Source organism: Cyanistes caeruleus, chromosome 8 (genome assembly GCF_971803275.1).
Source record: "Cyanistes caeruleus chromosome 8, bCyaCae1.hap1.1, whole genome shotgun sequence".
NCBI classification, from domain to species: domain Eukaryota; kingdom Metazoa; phylum Chordata; class Aves; order Passeriformes; family Paridae; genus Cyanistes; species Cyanistes caeruleus.
The window spans coordinates 19980213-19998901 of record NC_141708.1 but is presented as its reverse complement, the minus strand read 5'-3'; the positions used below and the strand labels follow the sequence as shown (position 1 = coordinate 19998901).

Below are 18689 nucleotides of genomic sequence, written 5' to 3'. Positions count from 1 at the left end.
TGAAAAAAACACCCCACAAGTCTAAATCCAGAAGTGTCATAATAGAATCCTCAGACCAGAATTCAGCATCACAAACAAGATTTTGACACACTTCATGGCACGAATAATCAATGCTACAACTATATCATAAAAAATACAAAATGAAGGATAAATGAAAACCTGATGCAGCATATGCAGGATGTTTTGCTCCCTTTCTTTAGCAATAATATCTTCAGCAGTTTCTGTAATGCTGGTAATATCAAACCAGGATTCAAAGCTGTAAAAACAAAGCAAGGAAAAAAACCAGCTTACTTAATAGCTATTACTCTTCATTATTTCAGTACCTATTCTTCTCTTTCCTGTGATTAAAAAAAAAAATAAAGCACGCACATCCATCACCATGAACAGAAGGTGTACAGGAGGAATTTCTGAAATATACCTGCCAATTCAGAAGCCTGAGGTTTTATGTGATTTGTAAAAGTACTTGTACTACTTGGAATATTTATTATCATATATTATATTCCACCTAGGTTATAGCTTTTTCCAACAATTAGTCTAAACACTGTTTTGGAAATGCCACCTGACCACCTACTGCTGCAGAAAAGGATCTGTGGGTCCTGTGCCTGCCAGCCTCACACAGCTTCATCCAGCATCCTTGAGAATCAAAAAGCAGCACCAGGAATTCGTGATAAAACATCTCTCATGGCAAATTTTCATGTCTTAGCTCACAGCTGAGCTTCCAGTATCCAGGGAGATGAGAATTAATTCCTTCCTTTCTGAAACAACTAAGTATGAGGCAAGACACATTTCAAAGCCTTTGCCACCAAATTATCATACTGAATTACAACCAGGCCATAAAACAGCTCTTCACATGGCAAGTTCAATTATGGAAGAGTCATAATAATACTCAAACAGAACAAACAAAAAGTTTCTACCATCACATTGCAACCTACCTTTTCAAATCATCAAACACATCTGGCAACAGGAAGTTAAGCAGTGACCAAAGCTCTGCCAAGTTGTTTTGCAGGGGAGTGCCAGTCAACAGGAGCTTATTGTCTGCGTTAAATCGTTTCAATTCTCTGATAAGGCGGCAGTTCATGTTTTTAATCCTGTGACCTTCATCTACTATCAGGTATTTCCAGTAGCAGCTCTGGGAAAATAAAGGATATTTCAGTAAATTTTAGCTTAATACCATCAAAACAGGTGTCAGATCAATTAAGAAGCACTAATAAGACTGTTTGATACTGAGTGCCTGTTACAAAGGTTCTATTTATTGTTTTTCACTTTGCCAAACATTTAATGCCACACATCTGCTTCATGGTGACTGCCTTTTAGAAAGCTTTTGTTAGAAAACAAAATTTCTACAAGAAGTTCATCTTGCTGAAACAACCATTGTGATGTTAACCACAATGTTTATACACTAAGTATAGCTTTTACTCTAAACATCCTTAACCATCATCTACAGGAAGGTAACAGAAAGAGCAGGTATGGTCTAACTATCTACTTTTAGAATAATGGTGTTGAAAGAACTTAAACATTAAAATGCAGAGCTACTACTACCAAGGAAACAAGTGAATGCCAATATACATGCTACCATATGAAACTTACTGTGCAGGCAGCATGTGGGGTTTTTTTACCGTGTTCAAAAGCACTGTTATCAGTACTGAGGCACAACACAGTCCTAGGCCTAAGAGAACTTGTGTACCTGCAGGGCATTTCTGTCTCGCATTGCTATTTCAAAGGAAGTAATGACCACAGGATAGATTTGCAGTGATCCTTGTCTTCTGTGAATTTTATGAACCAGTTTACGACGCTCCTGCTGAGCTCCATGATAGAGCATTAGAGGAATCTGTGAAAAAAGACGTTACAAGTCAGGACTACAATGCCCATTTTAAGCTAATGGGGAGACAGTAGAAATACTGAGATCTCTTACAAGAAGGCTGTATATACACAGCAAATCATGGCACAATTTGTAGTAATCATACAAATAACTACAGTTAAAATTATGTTCTATATAAAATTTCAAGGCAAATAATTAGAATAGAAATTAAACATTTTGTGCTTTTAAACCTAAAGAAGAAGAAAAGTCTTCATTTCTTTTACCTCTGGAGTAAATCTCTTGAATTCAGACATCCAATTTGGAAGAGTAGACAAAGGACCACATACTAAGAATGGACCAGGGACCCCTCGCTCCACCATCAGTGCTATTGTTGCAATACACTGGATTGTCTTCCCCAGCCCCATTTCATCAGCTAAAATGCCATTAATACCATTTTCCCAAAGCATCTGCATATTAAAAAAAAAAAAGAAAAAAAGAAAAAATGTAAATGCAAAATAATAATCACACATTTGGAAAAATCTTTAGGAATGTAACACTTGTGGAAACTCTCTACTAGGCCCATTTTATATTACAGATAAAGATGATTCTATTATAAAAATAAATAGAAGCATCTTGTAAATGCTGGATATTCTCATGTAGATGCATGCATCCCTAGCCAAATAAGTGCCTGACTAGGGCACAAAAAACAGCACAGTATCAAAGGAACTTAGTGCTGCATCAGAAGGAACTTAAACTGCAGGTACAGCTCGTATTACCCAAGGTTTAACTCATCCCAGCTCCAAAACTTTGCTTAGCTCTGCTCTCCAAAAGACTAAATGACTGTGGTGACATTTCGGTATTCTCTAATCAAAGAGCTTCTGTAGGCATGTTGCTCCTGTATCTACCTCACCAAGAGAAAAAGGTGAACTTCCTGGCCAACACAGACACCTGCTCCAGCCAATTCTTTGTGCATACTTCCTACTCTGACAAATAACAGAGAAACCTCTCAAAACAACAGAAAGACACAGAAATGCTCTTTGGCCACTCTCTACTATTCAATAAAGATACATAAAAAGGTTATTATAACAGAGGGCCCAACTAAGGAAGCTGGTTTTATCTAGGCCTATCTTCACTAGGCATTTTCCAGTAACAGAAGCGAGTGAGCAGGTTTACTTAAGCAGGTGGCACTTACTTGAGGGGTGAGTCTAAGCCTGTTGAAACAGACTGTTTGTGCTTGTAGGGAAGAAAAACAGAAAGGAAAAATCTAATAGAAATATGAGATCAGTAGCAGAATTGGAATTAGTTTTAACTCTTATGAATTTTTTAATTTGGCTTGCATGCTGAAACAGGTAGAAGCTAGAAGTGTACGTGGGTAATTTTGATGGCAAGTTCCTATCATTTCTTATTTCAGAGGCTAAAGACGTAACATTTTTAACATAGTGTGTTAATACTGCTAGTTAAGACTCCAAGAAACAGAGAATGAAAATTCATCTGTGTCAAGCCTACAAAGGTAACAGGCCTTTGGGCTAGGTACTGAAGCCCTGGAGAGAGAAAAATAAGACTGTCTCTCAGTAGGATGCACAGTCCTCCTGCTTTCACAACCTCTTGTAAGGAGAGGTTGAGTTGAACAAGAAAATAGATGGAAAAAGGGAAGATGGAGAACATCAGCCAGAAAGTCTAAAGAAAAGCTTAGAAACATCAATATACTTCCCACACCGAAACATTTGCTGTTTGACAACTTTCTCATAACACCAGATTCTTGTACCATGAAAGATCAAAAATAATCTCTCCTGTTCACCTTCCCCATATCAGCTATGACCACAGACTTCAAATGTCTCTTCCCCTTCAAGCCTGTTTTTAATCAGCAGCAATTCTGATCAAATTCAATTGCATCCATACCCTTAGCCACTCCATGCCTTCCACTTGGTACCACCTCATTACACCACCAGTAAAAATCTTTGGCTGCTGAAAAGGCACTGGTTGCCCATTAAATTTTCGCACTGGATCAAGAAATTGCTTGGCACTGTGTCGTACAGCTTGACACAATCTGTCCTTAATGACACTATTTGAGTCTCCATTTTTCTGCAGGTCTTCTGGATGCAGGTTGTCAGTAGAGCTTTCATCCTGAAGAAGGAAAATCAAGGAACGTGTCACAAGTGGAATGTAGATCAAAACCTGCGAAGACATACCTCTTCCCAATTTACAACAGCCTTAATGTGCAGTGAAGTATTCAGTCTCTGACAGAGACTTCTTCTGAGTTAACTGTCAACTCAAGAGTAGACTTTACAGATTCTTTTCTTTAGAATTCAAGGGCAGTGACAGCTATTAAAGCTATTTGGCTAATATTTTTCTACCCATAAAAGTAAATAGACTTAAAACCCTCCTCAGAGAGGCTGGTATTCAATGTAGCTATTTCCCTTCTGTAAGCAGAAGGGCTTTCTTTGCTGTGAGCTGTTCTAATGTTAGGAAGCAATTCACACTGTGCATGCAACTCTTCAACTACAGAAGCAAAAAAGCACACCTGTTATCTCCACATTTGACTGCTTAAAAATTACTGCCTTAAGGTCTTAAAAACCAATACAAACGTTTTTTAATAAATTCCTATTTCCTTTATTTCTGAAGCTACTAGCAATCTATAAAAACCTTCAAACTCAGTTTTAAAAAAAAGTAATTTAAAAGTTTGGATTTCTGAGATAAGTATTTAAGTGCATGCATTAATATCACCTTTCTAAACACTAATTCAGAACTTCAATAACTAGTAAATAATAAATAAGAATTTATTATTTATATATATAAATTATATAATGTGTATTATTTTTATACATTACTACAGAACATTTCTATATAATAATAAATAACTGTTTACAGAAACTAAAGTTTAGAGATACACTACACAAAGTATAGAAAGCCCTCCCTCCCTTTGGGCTTAGCACTCTTAAACTGTAATAATATGTGTCAACATACCTGATTTTCCACTTTACTTTTTTTTGCCACTGATAATATTTCCTGGAAACAAACGAGATAAAAAAACATGCTTATGTGCTTTTCAACCTTAAAGGCTACTGTAATTTGTATTTCATGTAATCTCTTCATTCGTCTTTCAGTCTGGATATACTTTAAAAAGATTTCCATACAATATCACTAATCATACAAGTGACTCTAAAACAAGACCACACACCAGGTAATACATTTCAATTACAAAGGGTAGCTGAAAATATAATTGGCAATGTACCCTCTTCACAGCTTGCCCCCCTAAAGACTTGAGTATCCAACAAAAAACAAAGAGTATCCAACCTTTATAGCTGTGACAACACTGTTTGTTACATAGATCTTTGGTCACAGACTACTGATGGCTAATATCTGGTAGCAACATATGAGAATGGAGTGCTCTAAAATATAGATGTCACAGAAATTGGCTCGCCTGTTAAAAGTTGTGCTACAAAAATCCAGACAACCTATGTACAGTTAGTGCATACCTCTTTGGACATAATTTCTGATATGTTGTATGTTCCATCTTCTCTTCCTCTCTTCTTTTTTGCACCTATAAGATAATATTTGGGTTTATACAATGAACAAAATATTGAGGAAATAAAACCCAACAGTACTGAAAAAAGGCAAAGCCTAATACGTTACCCGATTTCTCCTCTTTGCCATCAACTGAGTTTTGACCCTAGAAAATAATCATAGGAAGAGATTCACCATCTTATGCATCTCTAACTACCATGACAGATAAAAATATGTAATCAGACTCCAACCATTACCTTTGAAAGCTTCTTGAAACATTTCTACTACAAAACAGTTCCCAGAAACACAGAAAAAAAATTGTCCTTATTTTTTCTTGTTACTTATTCAACATTTTGGCTGAACAAAGCAATCATTGCTAAAACAAAAAAACTCCACAAGATAAACTGAAACCATTTTCTCTAATAATAATTAGTCAAAAACCAGTCAATCCCCTAAAAATTACTGTCATGGTATACAATTTTTAACTGCTTTCAAACAGTCCTACTACAGTTAAAATAAACATGGTATATTAGATAGATCCTGCAAGTCAAATACTGGACAATCAAACTTACTTATTTTACTTACCTTGATCAAAACTAACATTGTAATTTCTCAGACTTTTATTTAGAAAGTGTCATAAAGTAGCCACTTAATCTTACCTTGGCAGATTTTAACATCATCTCTCTCTTTTTTTCTAACTTCTCTTTCCTCTTCTGTTCCTAAATAAAATAAAAACCACACATGCAATTCTTATCTTTCTGTAATACCCACAAGAGTGCTCTGCACTACAGAAGTGATAGACTACATTGCTAATACCAAGTTCCATGTACTCTATACTTTGTTTTTGCAACCCCACTAAGTTTGTTCTGATGTAGTTTAAAACAATAAAGCAGAATTTGGACAAGAAAGTGCCACTGCTCTAAACTGCTTGTCAGTAAATACTTTAAACACTTAAATACAATAATTTATAAAGATTTTAAAAATATTCCCAATTGCCAACTCCTTAAGTTTACATCTACTGGAGTAAGTTCTCTATTTATCCAACTTCTACATACTACCTATTCACTGCAGAACAGACAGCAATCTAAGTAGCCTAGAATGCCTTTAACAAAGAAGTGCTTTCATATCTTGAAGAACTTAAGATTTTCATTCAATCTATTTTTACTTGCTGGAAGTAAAAGGATCCTGAAGAAAGAGTAAAAGACCTTGGTATTTATCAGATAGCGCAAGCTTTAGTACTGAAACACACATTCTAGCAATAAAATAACCATGAATTCGAGCTGATAGTTCAACTAGAGAAGTATTTTGCAGAGGAGGTTCCTGCAGTCTATCAGCATCCTTTCTCAGAAAATGCTGTTGTTCTTTAATGCTTTTTGTTTTATGCTTTATTTTGTTGTTTTTTTCCCACTCAAGCATAAAATCTTGCAAGCTTGCCCATAAATGTACAGTTCTGAAAGACAAGACAAAGCAGCCCAGGAAGCCCATGATAAAAAGAAGACACATAACACTGTTTTATGGAAGCTCTTGTTTGGGAACTGCATGGCCTCAGATCACTGCAATTTACCGATTTGTTTGAGGGAGGCCTAAATTACCATCTTGAAGGTACATCCCATCTGCAGCTTTCAGTTAATAACACAAACAGGCTACTCAACTTCCTGCCTATCAGTTCTTTGCACTTTATATCCTCCCTCCATGTTTTCTAGCTCCCTTAAACTTCAGTTCTTATTTGAAATACTTACTCTCCTTTCTTTGCACTGAGGCCAAAAGAACTGTAAAGGCATCAGTGACACCTTTACCCCGTGACTTTAAATTATAATTAATGTTCTTCCATGTCTGATTAATCTTTCAGTTTATAGAACAAATTCTGAGCACTATGTAAAGCATCATGTCATTCCTGTGCAGTAGGTTTCAGTAGATTTTAACGTTACAAATGCAATCTTAAAAACATTTTTACTTCAAACAGCTGGATGGAAAAAAACCCCAAACAGACAGCATCGTAAGAATCCCCACTGTAGACAATTACACACCTACCTCTAGCTGCTGCTGTTCCATTTTGGTTAACAGGAATTTGGAATAGATGTTGCTTTTCTCAAGCAGATGTTGAAGCCTCTTATAGCGCATTTCACTTGATTCCCTGTCCCAAGAAGTGCGAGCCTGGCCAGCAAAGAGATGTCAAGTATTTACAGATATAATTGTGATTATATTGAGGAACCATTCTTTGTGTTAAAAGCATTAACTCTGAAGTGCCTCCCACACAGAGCCTTCTCCTTCCAGCTGTCCTACATCTATGATTTGTGACTGTATGGACTCACACATAGCTATGATGTGCTATAAGATCAAAGTAACTGAGGGTTGCCTTCACTTGCGTATGCACCATAGACACCCCCAGTATAGCAGCATATAGCATTCAAGAGCTCAAAGATACCTCAATTCCATTTCATAGATTTAGAGCAAAATGAAATCTCAGTTTATTTGTAGCCTGCAAAATTTGTGAGGAAAAATACCCTACCTGGCAAATTTCAGCACAGCTTCCCTAGTTATATCCCTTCACATACATTTACACCAAGTTAGTTTCTCATGAAGAACAAGATATACAGACAGCTACAAAACTATCACAGTTTTACAGAGCTCAAGTTAACTCCCAGTATGAAAAAAGTAACTTCTGCTCACTTGGCTTACAAAATCCACATATGCTTTTCAAAGAAACTGCTGCTGAGTTAGTGTCAGGGCTGTGCATTTAGAAGTTTGCAAATTACTCCTTAAAACTTGGACAAAGACACCCGTAAAAAGTAAAAACCATTCACCCTTCTGCATTCATCTAACATTGCTTGCAAAACCGAGATACCAAACAAGTCACAAAATCATTCAGTTTGGAAAAGACCCAAGATCATCGAGTCCAAGCATTAATCAGCACTGCCAAGTTAACACTAAATCACTAAACTAAGGATGCCTCTGAAGTGCAACATCTACACACTTTTTGAGCCCTCCTTCCCTGCTTCTCCAGGTAGAGTGTATCACCCCTTTAGTAAGAAAATGTTCCAAGAATGTCCTATCTAAAATTCCCCTGGCTCAATTGAGGACGTTTCCTCTTGTCTTACTGCTTGTTACCTGGAAGAAAACACCAACATCCTCCCCCCCGCCAGTAGCTGTAGAGTGAAATGTTTTAAATTAGCATCTCCAAAAGAAACCCAGGGAGGCAAGATGCAGAGCTTTACAAGATGCTTATCTACTTGCTGCCTTCAAAACAAACACAGGGGAAGGGCACGTTAAGACACAGAAAAACAAGGGAGTCTTCTGAAACTAAATTCGCTGATAGGCAGGGAAATGGGATATTTCCTGAATCATGGGACAAACTGTGAGACACTGAAAAGGTGGAGAATGTCTGTGCCCCCAGAAATCAAAACGTTTTCTCCAAGTAATTCCAAACAGGTAGCAATCACCTTGTTCTTTTAAGAAAGATCTATCCCCACAATTACTCTGCCTGAGGAGATTGCATTCTCATGATTTCCTTTGCTTCTGTTATCCCCAGTCCAGGTTTTTACCTTCAGATGACAAGTACCTGAGCTCAGGAAGATCAACTCTTGATGGCAATGCCAGGAGAGAATATAAGTAAAGCTAACCTACTTTTTCAGCAAATTGCTATTGCTCACTTTTTATTGGAGTGAACACAGCATTTTCGTTTGGTCAAACTGAAGAACTGTTTCCTTGACCAACTTCAAAAATTTCAAGCGGAAAAAAGAAAATTCAAAGATGGACAGCACTTAACTCTAATGACATCTCACTATGCCTTTTGACTCAAGCCTTCAAGCCTTATGACAGCGGATTTTTCCCCTTTTTGACTGAAAAGGTAAAAACGTGCCACTCTTTGTCACCACTTTACATTCACACTATTTGCACAGTGGTATTTCACTATTAACCCTCAAAAAGAACTGGCAACCTCTTTGCTGAACTGCTGTACAAATCACCTGGCAGGAGGTTTGCTGAAGTGACAATTAAAATTTTAAGTCTTTTTCTCAATAATTCCTGTGCAATGAGAAAATTTGCTCTACAAGAGTTTCCCCCTTACCTTCCTGAAGTATTACCTCCAAATTTTTAGTTCCTAGTCCAATCAAGGAATACCTGAAGTTCTGACAGGCTACATCATCACTTACTGTTTGCAACAAAGAGACTTCTGGGAAAATTGATATTCCTTTCTAAATACAGTATCACAAAACAATGCATCATCAAAATATACCTTTATAAATTCTAACTTGACTTAGAGAAAGGAAAAAGAGTAATCAAAATTAGTTCCAGGCCTTAGAGACTGGTATTTTTCAGGCTCTTAGAATAATGTATCAAGACTTAAGACAGGCAAAAAAATCCCCTCACCTAATTTCTCTATTATACCGAGTAATAGCATTAGTTCCTTGAACAAGATCTTTAAGGTCCCTTCCAACTCAAACCACGGTGTGATTCCTTAAAATACAATTCCCCAAAAAGCATTTAAGAGAACAGTTCTTTCAAGCTTATATTCCCTTATGTCTGAAACACCATACAAATTATCATGTTATCAGGATACTATACAAGGGATCAGCACAGGTCTAGAAAGATCATGGTCCCATGTTCTCACTGCAAAACCGTCTGGTTAGTATCAACCAGTGCTTCACATCAACGTTTGAAAACATTCTCAGCAAGAGGGAAATGAAGCATAGTAATGATTACATCACTTGCGGTGGGGATGCACCACTTCCCCGAAGCAGCCTATTTCCTGTAAGAGGGGCAAACCGAGGAGTACACAAACAAACATGCCTCAGTTTGAGCACATGCAGGCCTCTCCTGGCAGCAATGCCAGGTCACGGGCAGCTCCCGCACAACTGTGTGTGGGGAAGAGCAGGAGTGCCGACCAAGCCAGTGACTGGCACAACCCGATCATTGTTAGCTGGGCTTTCTCAGCTAGACTTCATCAGTTCTGCATAAACTATAGCTGCTACTGAAACACATAACCAGGCTTAATTCTGGAAAGAATCTGCAGAGCTCTATTCAAGCCCGCTTTGTTTGGTGAGGTTTTTTTTTTAACCAAGGAGGGAAAGAAGTGTTATGTACACTTTGAAAAACAAAACCATTAAAGGTTTGTCTTTAATGTTTCAGACAAAAATTCAAAAGAATGCGTACGAACTTACTACCCTTTTTGAAATCAGCTCACTTTATAGGCATTATATTTCAAATTTTTAGGCTCAGAACGACAAAAGCAGAGATGCAGTCTTCTCACTGCAAATTTCAATGGGTATAAAATGCAGCAGGCTTCCACCTAAGTGCAAGAGCTCACTGCTAGCCTTTAAAACAAAAACAAAAATTAAGGCGCCCGGTGGACGATCAAAAGGCACTCATACACCACAGCACGGCCTTTATCAGCCCCTCACGTTTGTTTTGAAACCCAAGGAGCTGCACAGCCCCGGCCCACAGGCACCCTGACAAACCCTGCGGAGATCCCTGCCGCCGGGCGGGGCCGGCCGCCCCCGGGCCGCCCCTCACCTTCTCCAGCATCTGCCGCTCCTGCTCCAGCCCCGCCGCCTCCAGCTGCTCCTCTTCCTTCAGCATGGCCGGCGTGATCACCGTTGCCTCTGCCTGTTCACCCATCTCGGTTCCCAGCGGTTCTGCAACGAGCGCACGGTTACTCACGGTTACTCACGGTTATTCACGGTCTCCCCCGGCCGTGCCCCGCGGCCGCCCCTCACCGCCGCCGCTGCCCGAGTTGCGGGCGGGCATTGCCCCGCCACGGCCCCACTCCCGCGCGCGCCGCCTCACCGCCCGCCTCGCGAGAGCAAAAACCGCGCGCTGCCCAAGCCTCGCGAGTGGTGAGACTGTTCTCGCGAGGCCCGCGCGGGGCCAGCTCGGCTCGGGGCAGCGGCGGGCTGGCGTGGCCCGCGCGTGCGCTCCCGTTGGAACGGGCTGCTGAGGGAGCTGGCGGAGTAACTCCCTGCAGGTGCTTATGGAAAGACTGGATCTGGCACTTGGTGCCGTGGCCTAGCTGACAGGGTGCTATTGGCTCACAGGTTGGACTCGATGATCCCAGAGACTTCTCCAGGCTGATGGGTTCTGCGGTTGTGTCCCGCTCGCATGCGCTATCGCCGCCGCTGGCGAGCGGGACACGGCGCGGGCCGGGGCGCTCCAGCCCTGGCACTGCTGCGTGTGCCACGAGAGGGCAGCGGAACCCTGGAAACCCGGACGGGAGCGCAAACCTGTCCCAAAACAGGCACTTCGTTAGAATAGATATTTCCAGTGTTCAGAGCACAAACACTTTGGCTCCACGTAAATAACAAGCTGTCAAAATAACAGGGCTTATCGCTTCAGATGCTGTGCTGGTAATTGTCCACGCCTAGTTGTCAAACGAATCACTATTTTAAACTTGCTCCACGCACACGATGACCTGTGCCAGGAGACCTGGGAAGGGGGAGGGAAAAAGCAAAGAAAGGCAAACAAGTCTAGTAATAACTGAGGTGGATGGCATTCTTCTCATTCCCAAGGCCTGACAGGCCGATTCTGGATAATGTGATTTGTGGAAAAGTCATTCTGTTCTCCAAGGCATAGTTCAGAGGTTAACTGGAGATGGTTCTACATCCATTTGAGGGAATGTTAGCAGGGAGTAATGTTATTAATCCCAAGTAATGTTATTTTATAGGCATGGTGACAATCACACTTTTTTCAAGCCTCTGTTTCACTTGCAAATATTCTCAAGACACCATAGTGAATAAACAACCTCTTATTTTCTATGGCACCTTTCATTCTGTAAAACCTAAAGTGCTTTCAAAAGTATACTATTAAAGTAGAAAAATCAACTAAATGACCAGTGAAAGGCATCCAAGCAGGAACATGGTGGTGGCTGCATGGTTCTCGACACTGTTGCAGGCAGGAAGCAGGTATGAAGATGCCCCTAGAACTTAAGGAGCACTTTGGAAAATTGCAAAGATTTTGTCTGAGATATGAGTGATAACACCTTTACTACTTCAAAGAAAAACCACCATTAAGTCTTTCCTTCCCATAAATTGTTCTTATCCAGAGAATAAACCTCTCCGTAAAATATGTAACAGAATACAAATGTTTGATTTGTATGTGTATCTCGCATGCCCATACACGCTATTTCGTAACATCATTTAAACAATTTTTAGAACTGTGAGAAACACATACTCCACTTTACCTCAGATTATCACTTAAATGAGATGGCTTTGTTTCAGTCATTTCCTGCTCTGCCCAACACCTTTTCTGCAAGCAATTTGGGATGGGAAGGGATTTGCCTGTGGGTAGTGGCATTGTGGCTCCCTGTGGGTGGCTCAGCATCACGATTGCCATTCATTTTTGCAGGGAGAGGCTGTGCTGCTGTGCAGGGGCTCTCATCCTCCGTCCCATCACAGCTTCCGTGGCTGCATCCACATCCATATCCCATGGAACCCCCGCTATGTGCTGCAGCAGGAGAGAGGCTCTGAGCTTCTAGGAGAGTATTTATTTGTCCCTGTGTGCAGTGTGTTTCTGCGTGTTCAAAATTGTTGTCATTTAGATCTAGAATATTATTTTCCTTGTTTATTGGTAAAAGTCAGCAGGAAAAAATTGATTGAAAGGTAATTAGCCATCTCTTTGGTGACATTCTTATATCCAACACCCACAAAACATGATGCAATTAAAGCTTTGTAAAACATGCCTTTTAAAAAAATACTTCAGATAAATGCTACCAGATCAATCAGTTGTGGTTGAAACCTGTTGGACACATACCATTGTCTGTTTTTAACATCCCACAGACAGACAGACACGTAGAAGGGGAGTGTGCAAAAGATTCATGTCCAGTCTTGCAGACAAGGGCAATTAGCCAGGCTTAGCACACGTAAGGTGATGTCAACAAACATCCTCCTCCAGAAACACCAGATTCCAATACTGTGGAGTGAGTATGTGCTGCTTGTCACTGCTCCTCTCCAACTGCTCTCAAAACTGAGACATCAGTATTTAATATTAAAAAGCCTGAGGTAACAAGGGGTATAAGGCAATCCTTATGTAAATTGTTCATGGGGTAGGTTCTTAGGAATTTGGAGTAGGGCTATTTCTCCAGCAAAAGATATTAAATGGGCAGAGCTGAGAGCACCTTCCACAAGTGTGCTGGGATCCAAAAATTTATATGTCTCCATTGCATAAATCTCCATTCACTGCTTAGCCCAAGCAAAGGAGTTTTAACATGTAGCTTCTGTCCAGAAGCAATTTATTTACCTCATTAATCAGTGACGTATTACTGAAGTGCAGAACATCACTGGTCCATCAGCTTTTGTTTCAGAAGATGAAAGTCCCTCATAACACACCTGGATGCTTCTACAGTCCAATGCAAGGTGCAGAGAAAGATGAACCTAGTGGCATAGAGGGGGCTGGGGGAAATTACAGTGCAAGAGAGCAGATAAGAGTTGGAAAAATGCAGACTGTAAACAAAGACGTTTCTGTTCTCAGGTTGGCCAAGTGGTTGCTGCTAAGTCACAATAACCCTGGGTTGTCACCTTTGAATTTTACTTGTCATTCTGGTATGCAATACAAGAATGTGTGTCGTTTCATCATTCTCCTTGCCTGCACAGGTTACCTAATTAATTTACTACAAACTATAAAAGTAATTCCTTGTACTAATTGCTTTGTCTGCTGCATGACCAAAGAGGAAGCTGGGACTTTGAAACAAGGTGGTTTTCTTTAGATGAGAAAAGTGAGACATACAAAGTCAGGCTATTTTGTCTTTGTCTTATTCCCTCGCAATATATGTACAAAGCTTTCCTACTCCTGATAAAATGAGAAAGTCTCAAAAACACTCCAGCAGATAGCAGTAGATCCCTGACATTTGCTCATTTGTGTCACTGATGTTCAAATTTAAATGTTGGGGTTTTTTTCTCTTTTTTTCCATTGTTATTGTTGGTTGTTCCCTTAAGAATTAAAGACTGCTTAAACACAGTAGTAGAAGCCAAGAAGACCAATTGCTCTTCTTCACAGTAACAAACATTGTTGTTATAAGTAAAAGAAATACTATAGCAGGATCTTGTTCTCTGTCCACAAGCACAGTCTTCAGGTGGTCAGAAATTCCAGAGATTGAGTCCAGTGGATTGGCAAATTTAACTAAAACGCTTGTAACTAAAAGTTATACATCAAGTGTTTTGTTATATGTGTTATACATATGTGTAGGAAAAAAGTAGGGGAGTGTCGGGTTTCGGCAGGTAACCAGAATGCTGTATATACAATAACACTAGATGGCTGCAGCGTCTCCAAGAAACTGCTGGCGTCTGCAGGTTTGATTTTGCAGCTTGTGCACCTGAAATACACACAGTGTGATGTGTTGATCAGTGGAATGTGTTTGTGTGCCAGCCCCTCTGTGTTAGTAGGCAATCCAGTTCTCTGATCCTGCAGGCAGAGCTATAGGATGGGCATTTGCTGACATCTAGACTTAAGCATCCCACCAAATGACATGAATATCATGCTGTGGTGGGGCAGCCTTCCTCCAGATTTGTTATGTCCCTGTCACCAGGAGCTGAATCACATGTGAAGCAACTCCTGAGACACTAATTTCTAACCTGGCCTTTTGAGAAACCTGATATCCCCGTAACTGCCAGGCAAAGGGTGGAGTATGCAGAGGGAGGCAGAAACCTCTGTGGCCATTCAGCTTTAATCAACCATATTTGTTTGTTTACAAGGATGTCTAAATAATACCACCCACCATTCTGTTCATCAACATCCCAAAGGTTTCCAGCATACAGTTCTCAAGTTTCTAGCTCCTGTTGCAACATGCAGCCCGGACCAGACAGAGCAGGATTTGGGTTGTCAGGGAAAAGGATTGATAGCGGGATGTTACGCTTCAGCAGGTAATCTGTTCTCTTGAGAAGCAGGATCCTTCCTTAAAAGATGCTGCAAAAGTGACAAAATAATTACCATGTAAGTCTGACAGTTTCAGTGAGCTCTTAAACTGGTGTTTGAATACACAACTTTTATTCATATATTAGATGAATGGTTGCTTGTGTCTTCTCACAATGACCAGGTCTGGATGTTTCAGCATCACTGTTTGTAACTGATAATACATCTGCTGAGAAATGTCAGTTTAATCAGCTCATCACCCAGTCCAAATCTTTCAAGTATAATTTATGTCAGCAGTGTGTTCCCTGGCTTACTTTGGGTGTCACAAAATCCCCTTCTAGTTTCTCTGCCCATAATTGTTTGGCTCTTTGCAATATCTTGTGGCTGTGTATCCATGCAGGCATCAAATTCATGTGTAATGAGACCTAATACTTTCTGCTTCAAAATTACATTCTGCTCTCCATTGACACGTATGCGTACTAGGATCAGAGCTTACAACTTCATTTCGAGGCACCCCAGGAAGGTCAGGTGGAACCAAACCCTGGAAGGCACCTAACCATGTTGCACAAAGCTCCTGCCTGGTACATAAAACACCTTTTTGCTTGTGGCTGCAAGAAATTAAAATGTTACTGTTAAGGCAGAGATGAAGAGCACAGAAATTCTTCTGTGCTTTAGTTTGCTGCTCATCACTCTTGTCAATTTGCCAGTTAAGCTTGGAGATCCTAACATCCCACCAACTGCAGCCTGTGACCCACTGGGTGTTGAGAATTCATAAACTAAGGGATCTGGAAAAGCTGATCACAGAGGATGCAGCTTTGCATGTGCTGCACAGCAACCCACAGAGGTGTGAGCTCAGGGAGTTCTCACCTTGGTTTGAGCATGCCAACTCCCTGCTTCTCCCCACAGAATCAGCTCTAACCAGGAATGATTACATTTTTGAGTGTCACATGAGACAAGGACCTTTAAGTCACACTGAACAAAACCCACCCCTTGTGAAATTTTTGCTGTCAGGCTAAGGAAGGGCACAAACATCTGTGAGCTCAATGTATACCAAACATGCATGTTGAAATCTTACTACAGGTTGAGAGCACAGAGTGGGGAGACGTATATGCACAGGCAAACACAGTGCTGATGACACAAGAGTGATAGAAGTACCACAATGCTCACAAAACTGTGCATGGGTAATAAATCAGATCCTTTTGTGGGTTTTGATTGCAGGGATTCAGCTGGATCTGATGACAGCTGGTTTGCATGAGACAATCAGTCTTGCCTTTGGTAACTCATTCAGAACTGGGCTAGCTACAGTATTTATCACCATCTAATGTTTTTTATTCATTTCATCATCATTACAAATATCAGGAAATGCTGCACAATTAGCAAACCCATGTTTTAACCCCAGTAAACAGGAGGGCCAGATTCACATTCACATTGCCTTCTCAAAGGTTTCTAGAACCACAGTCATGGTGGTGAAGGATCTGTCAGTGCCATTAAGAATTTTTTTTCCCAGAGATAGTCAACACCATTAATAAGCTTAGATTGTCTCCAGGGGAACCTGCTTGGTACAAGGGTTGCCTGCAATTTTACTAACTAATGTGATTTATTTGTGTTTTGCAATATAGGACCCAAAATTCACTTAGTTCACAGCACACAGATGGTAAAGTCACCATCTCACTTAAAATACCATTCCTTCTGATTCCTCCATGATTAGTTTTTGCTGACTCACAAGCAACTTCTACTATGCAAGAGTATGTTGATCTTCAGCAACAGGTAACAGCATACATAGACACAGAGCCTCCAGCCTGGTAAGTCTAGCATGTGTCAGAAATGTGGGCTCAGGCAGCCACAAGTGGCTCTCTGCATCCTTGGTGGGGTGGAGAACACAGCCCTTAATACATGCTTCTAGCATATCTGCTGAGAAATGAAACTCCCTTCCCTCACACTCACCACAGCACAAAGGTATTTTGAATCCTACAAAAGGCATGCCAAAAATCAGATTTTTCCATCAACAGAGAAAATGAGGAATGTGTGTATCTGGTCTGTTGGGCTCCAAGGGGGAGATGATTAATCACCAGCAAGGGAGGATGAGTGTAGATGGCAAGTCAGCATCTCTAAGTATTTTGTTTTTCCTCCCATATCCCTTTCTCCTTTTAAAATGAATTTTAAGAGATTATTTACAGTAAAGTCCCCTCCACATGCTTTGGCATCTTGTCTGAAGTCACATTCTTTCTGCCAGCATTCAGAAAACACTGGTCTAGAAAACAGGACCTACCTTAAAGACAAACCAAGAAGTACAGTGTTTCAGGAATAGCTGTAGGTGAAGCCTTGGAGAGGGACTAAGATGGCCTGTCAAGGGCAAGTGAATGGAATCCCAGCCTCAGTGAACCCACTGAGTATTTTGCCCCATCACAGTATATTCTTTCCTCACCAAATTTCTGTCAAAATTCTCAAGATTTCACCAGAAATTTTTTGTACCTCTAGAGTCTGCTGTTGATGAGAGCTTCTGCTATGATTCACTCAGGCTGTACAGTCCAAGAATGAATGACTCAGCATAAGGGATGAGCAGAAGACAAGCCATGGTGAGTGGTGGCCTAGTGATGCTGCGATTTTTAACCCCCAAGTCACGGAAAGTATTACAGTACAAACCACATTTGGTGGAAACAATGCAGGATAAACTACAAGACCTGTGCTGGTGAGATACTGCACTTGGATTTAAACATAAAACTGAAGTTTTTATGCAACTACAGTCATTAAGAGTCACTTAGTATTCACTGAGTAATAGTCACTAATGTTTGCACCCAGAAAAAATTCTTGCTCAGATCAGTTCCTGCCCTATGGTTTCACTTGAACACACTGTTTTCCATTTTGTCTTAAACTCTTGACTGGAAGTGAGGTATTTCCTTTAATACTGCTATATTAAGACTAACATCTACGTCATTTATAAAGAATTCCAGATTCACAGGGAATGGGAAACACTACAAAAGTGTGAAAGAACAGCCTTTTCCTCTTTCTTTTAGGTAATAGAAGAGGCAAAACCCACTAAGCTTCTTTCTGAAGATTTTATGCTGTAGTTTTGATCCTGAATGGACAAAAATTCTTACAAAGCCAGTGATTTTCCTCCAAAGGAAAGTTTTAAAGTGGTTTTGATGAAAAGTGTACATACAACTGGTTCTCTGGTACAAACCTGTTCTTTAACCTTAGTGCTGGGTACATGGGGATAACACCCACATAAATCTGATTAATACAGACATGGCAGAAGGGAGAGGTGCTGGGTAAGAGGTGGTCCACTATAGATCAAGGGAGCTCACCCTAGGTGCATGCTAGGGTGTGGTGCAAAGTAACACAGGCACTGCAGGGCTAGAACTGGGCTGTCTTTCTTCCAGAAACACTAAACATTGGCTGTAGGACCTAAGCAAGAATAACCAGGAATCACAAACAATTGGGACACTACTGGGAAAGTCGTATGAGTGCAGCTTATCAGTCACTATAGTAGTGCTCATGTGGAAACAACCCCACAGCAGTAAATCTGGCTTACAACAAAAAGACAAAGAAA

General features: G+C 40.4%; 1 protein-coding gene and 1 long non-coding RNA gene across 10 annotated transcripts in view; one reads left to right on the top strand and one right to left on the bottom strand.

Annotated features, from left to right (window-relative positions):
- HELLS (helicase, lymphoid specific) overlaps positions 1 to 11566 on the bottom strand; it is a 24897-nt gene extending 13331 nt beyond the window's left edge. For 3 of the 9 annotated variants that reach the window (XM_086900956.1, XM_023929504.2, XM_023929503.2), the window contains exons 1-12: positions 11017 to 11133; positions 10814 to 10935; positions 7334 to 7456; positions 5962 to 6021; positions 5432 to 5468; positions 5275 to 5339; positions 4763 to 4804; positions 3698 to 3922; positions 2083 to 2265; positions 1685 to 1828; positions 933 to 1129; positions 160 to 256 (exon numbers count right to left, since the gene is read on the bottom strand). In XM_086900956.1, coding sequence (XP_086757082.1) covers positions 160 to 256; positions 933 to 1129; positions 1685 to 1828; positions 2083 to 2265; positions 3698 to 3922; positions 4763 to 4804; positions 5275 to 5339; positions 5432 to 5468; positions 5962 to 6021; positions 7334 to 7456; positions 10814 to 10935; positions 11017 to 11047 — 1326 coding nt within the window. In that variant the 5' untranslated portion in view covers positions 11048 to 11133. Of the gene's footprint in view, positions 1 to 159; positions 257 to 932; positions 1130 to 1684; positions 1829 to 2082; positions 2266 to 3697; positions 3923 to 4762; positions 4805 to 5274; positions 5340 to 5431; positions 5469 to 5961; positions 6022 to 7333; positions 7457 to 10813; positions 10936 to 11016; positions 11134 to 11332 lie in introns of those variants that run through there. The other 6 variants (XM_086900957.1, XM_086900961.1, XM_086900959.1 and 3 more) reach the window with 4 other exon arrangements.
- LOC111931096 (uncharacterized) lies at positions 11335 to 18689 on the top strand. The gene is made up of 3 exons (XR_015290191.1): positions 11335 to 12198; positions 12641 to 17715; positions 18154 to 18689. It is a non-coding gene; the product is annotated as an uncharacterized LOC111931096 (long non-coding RNA).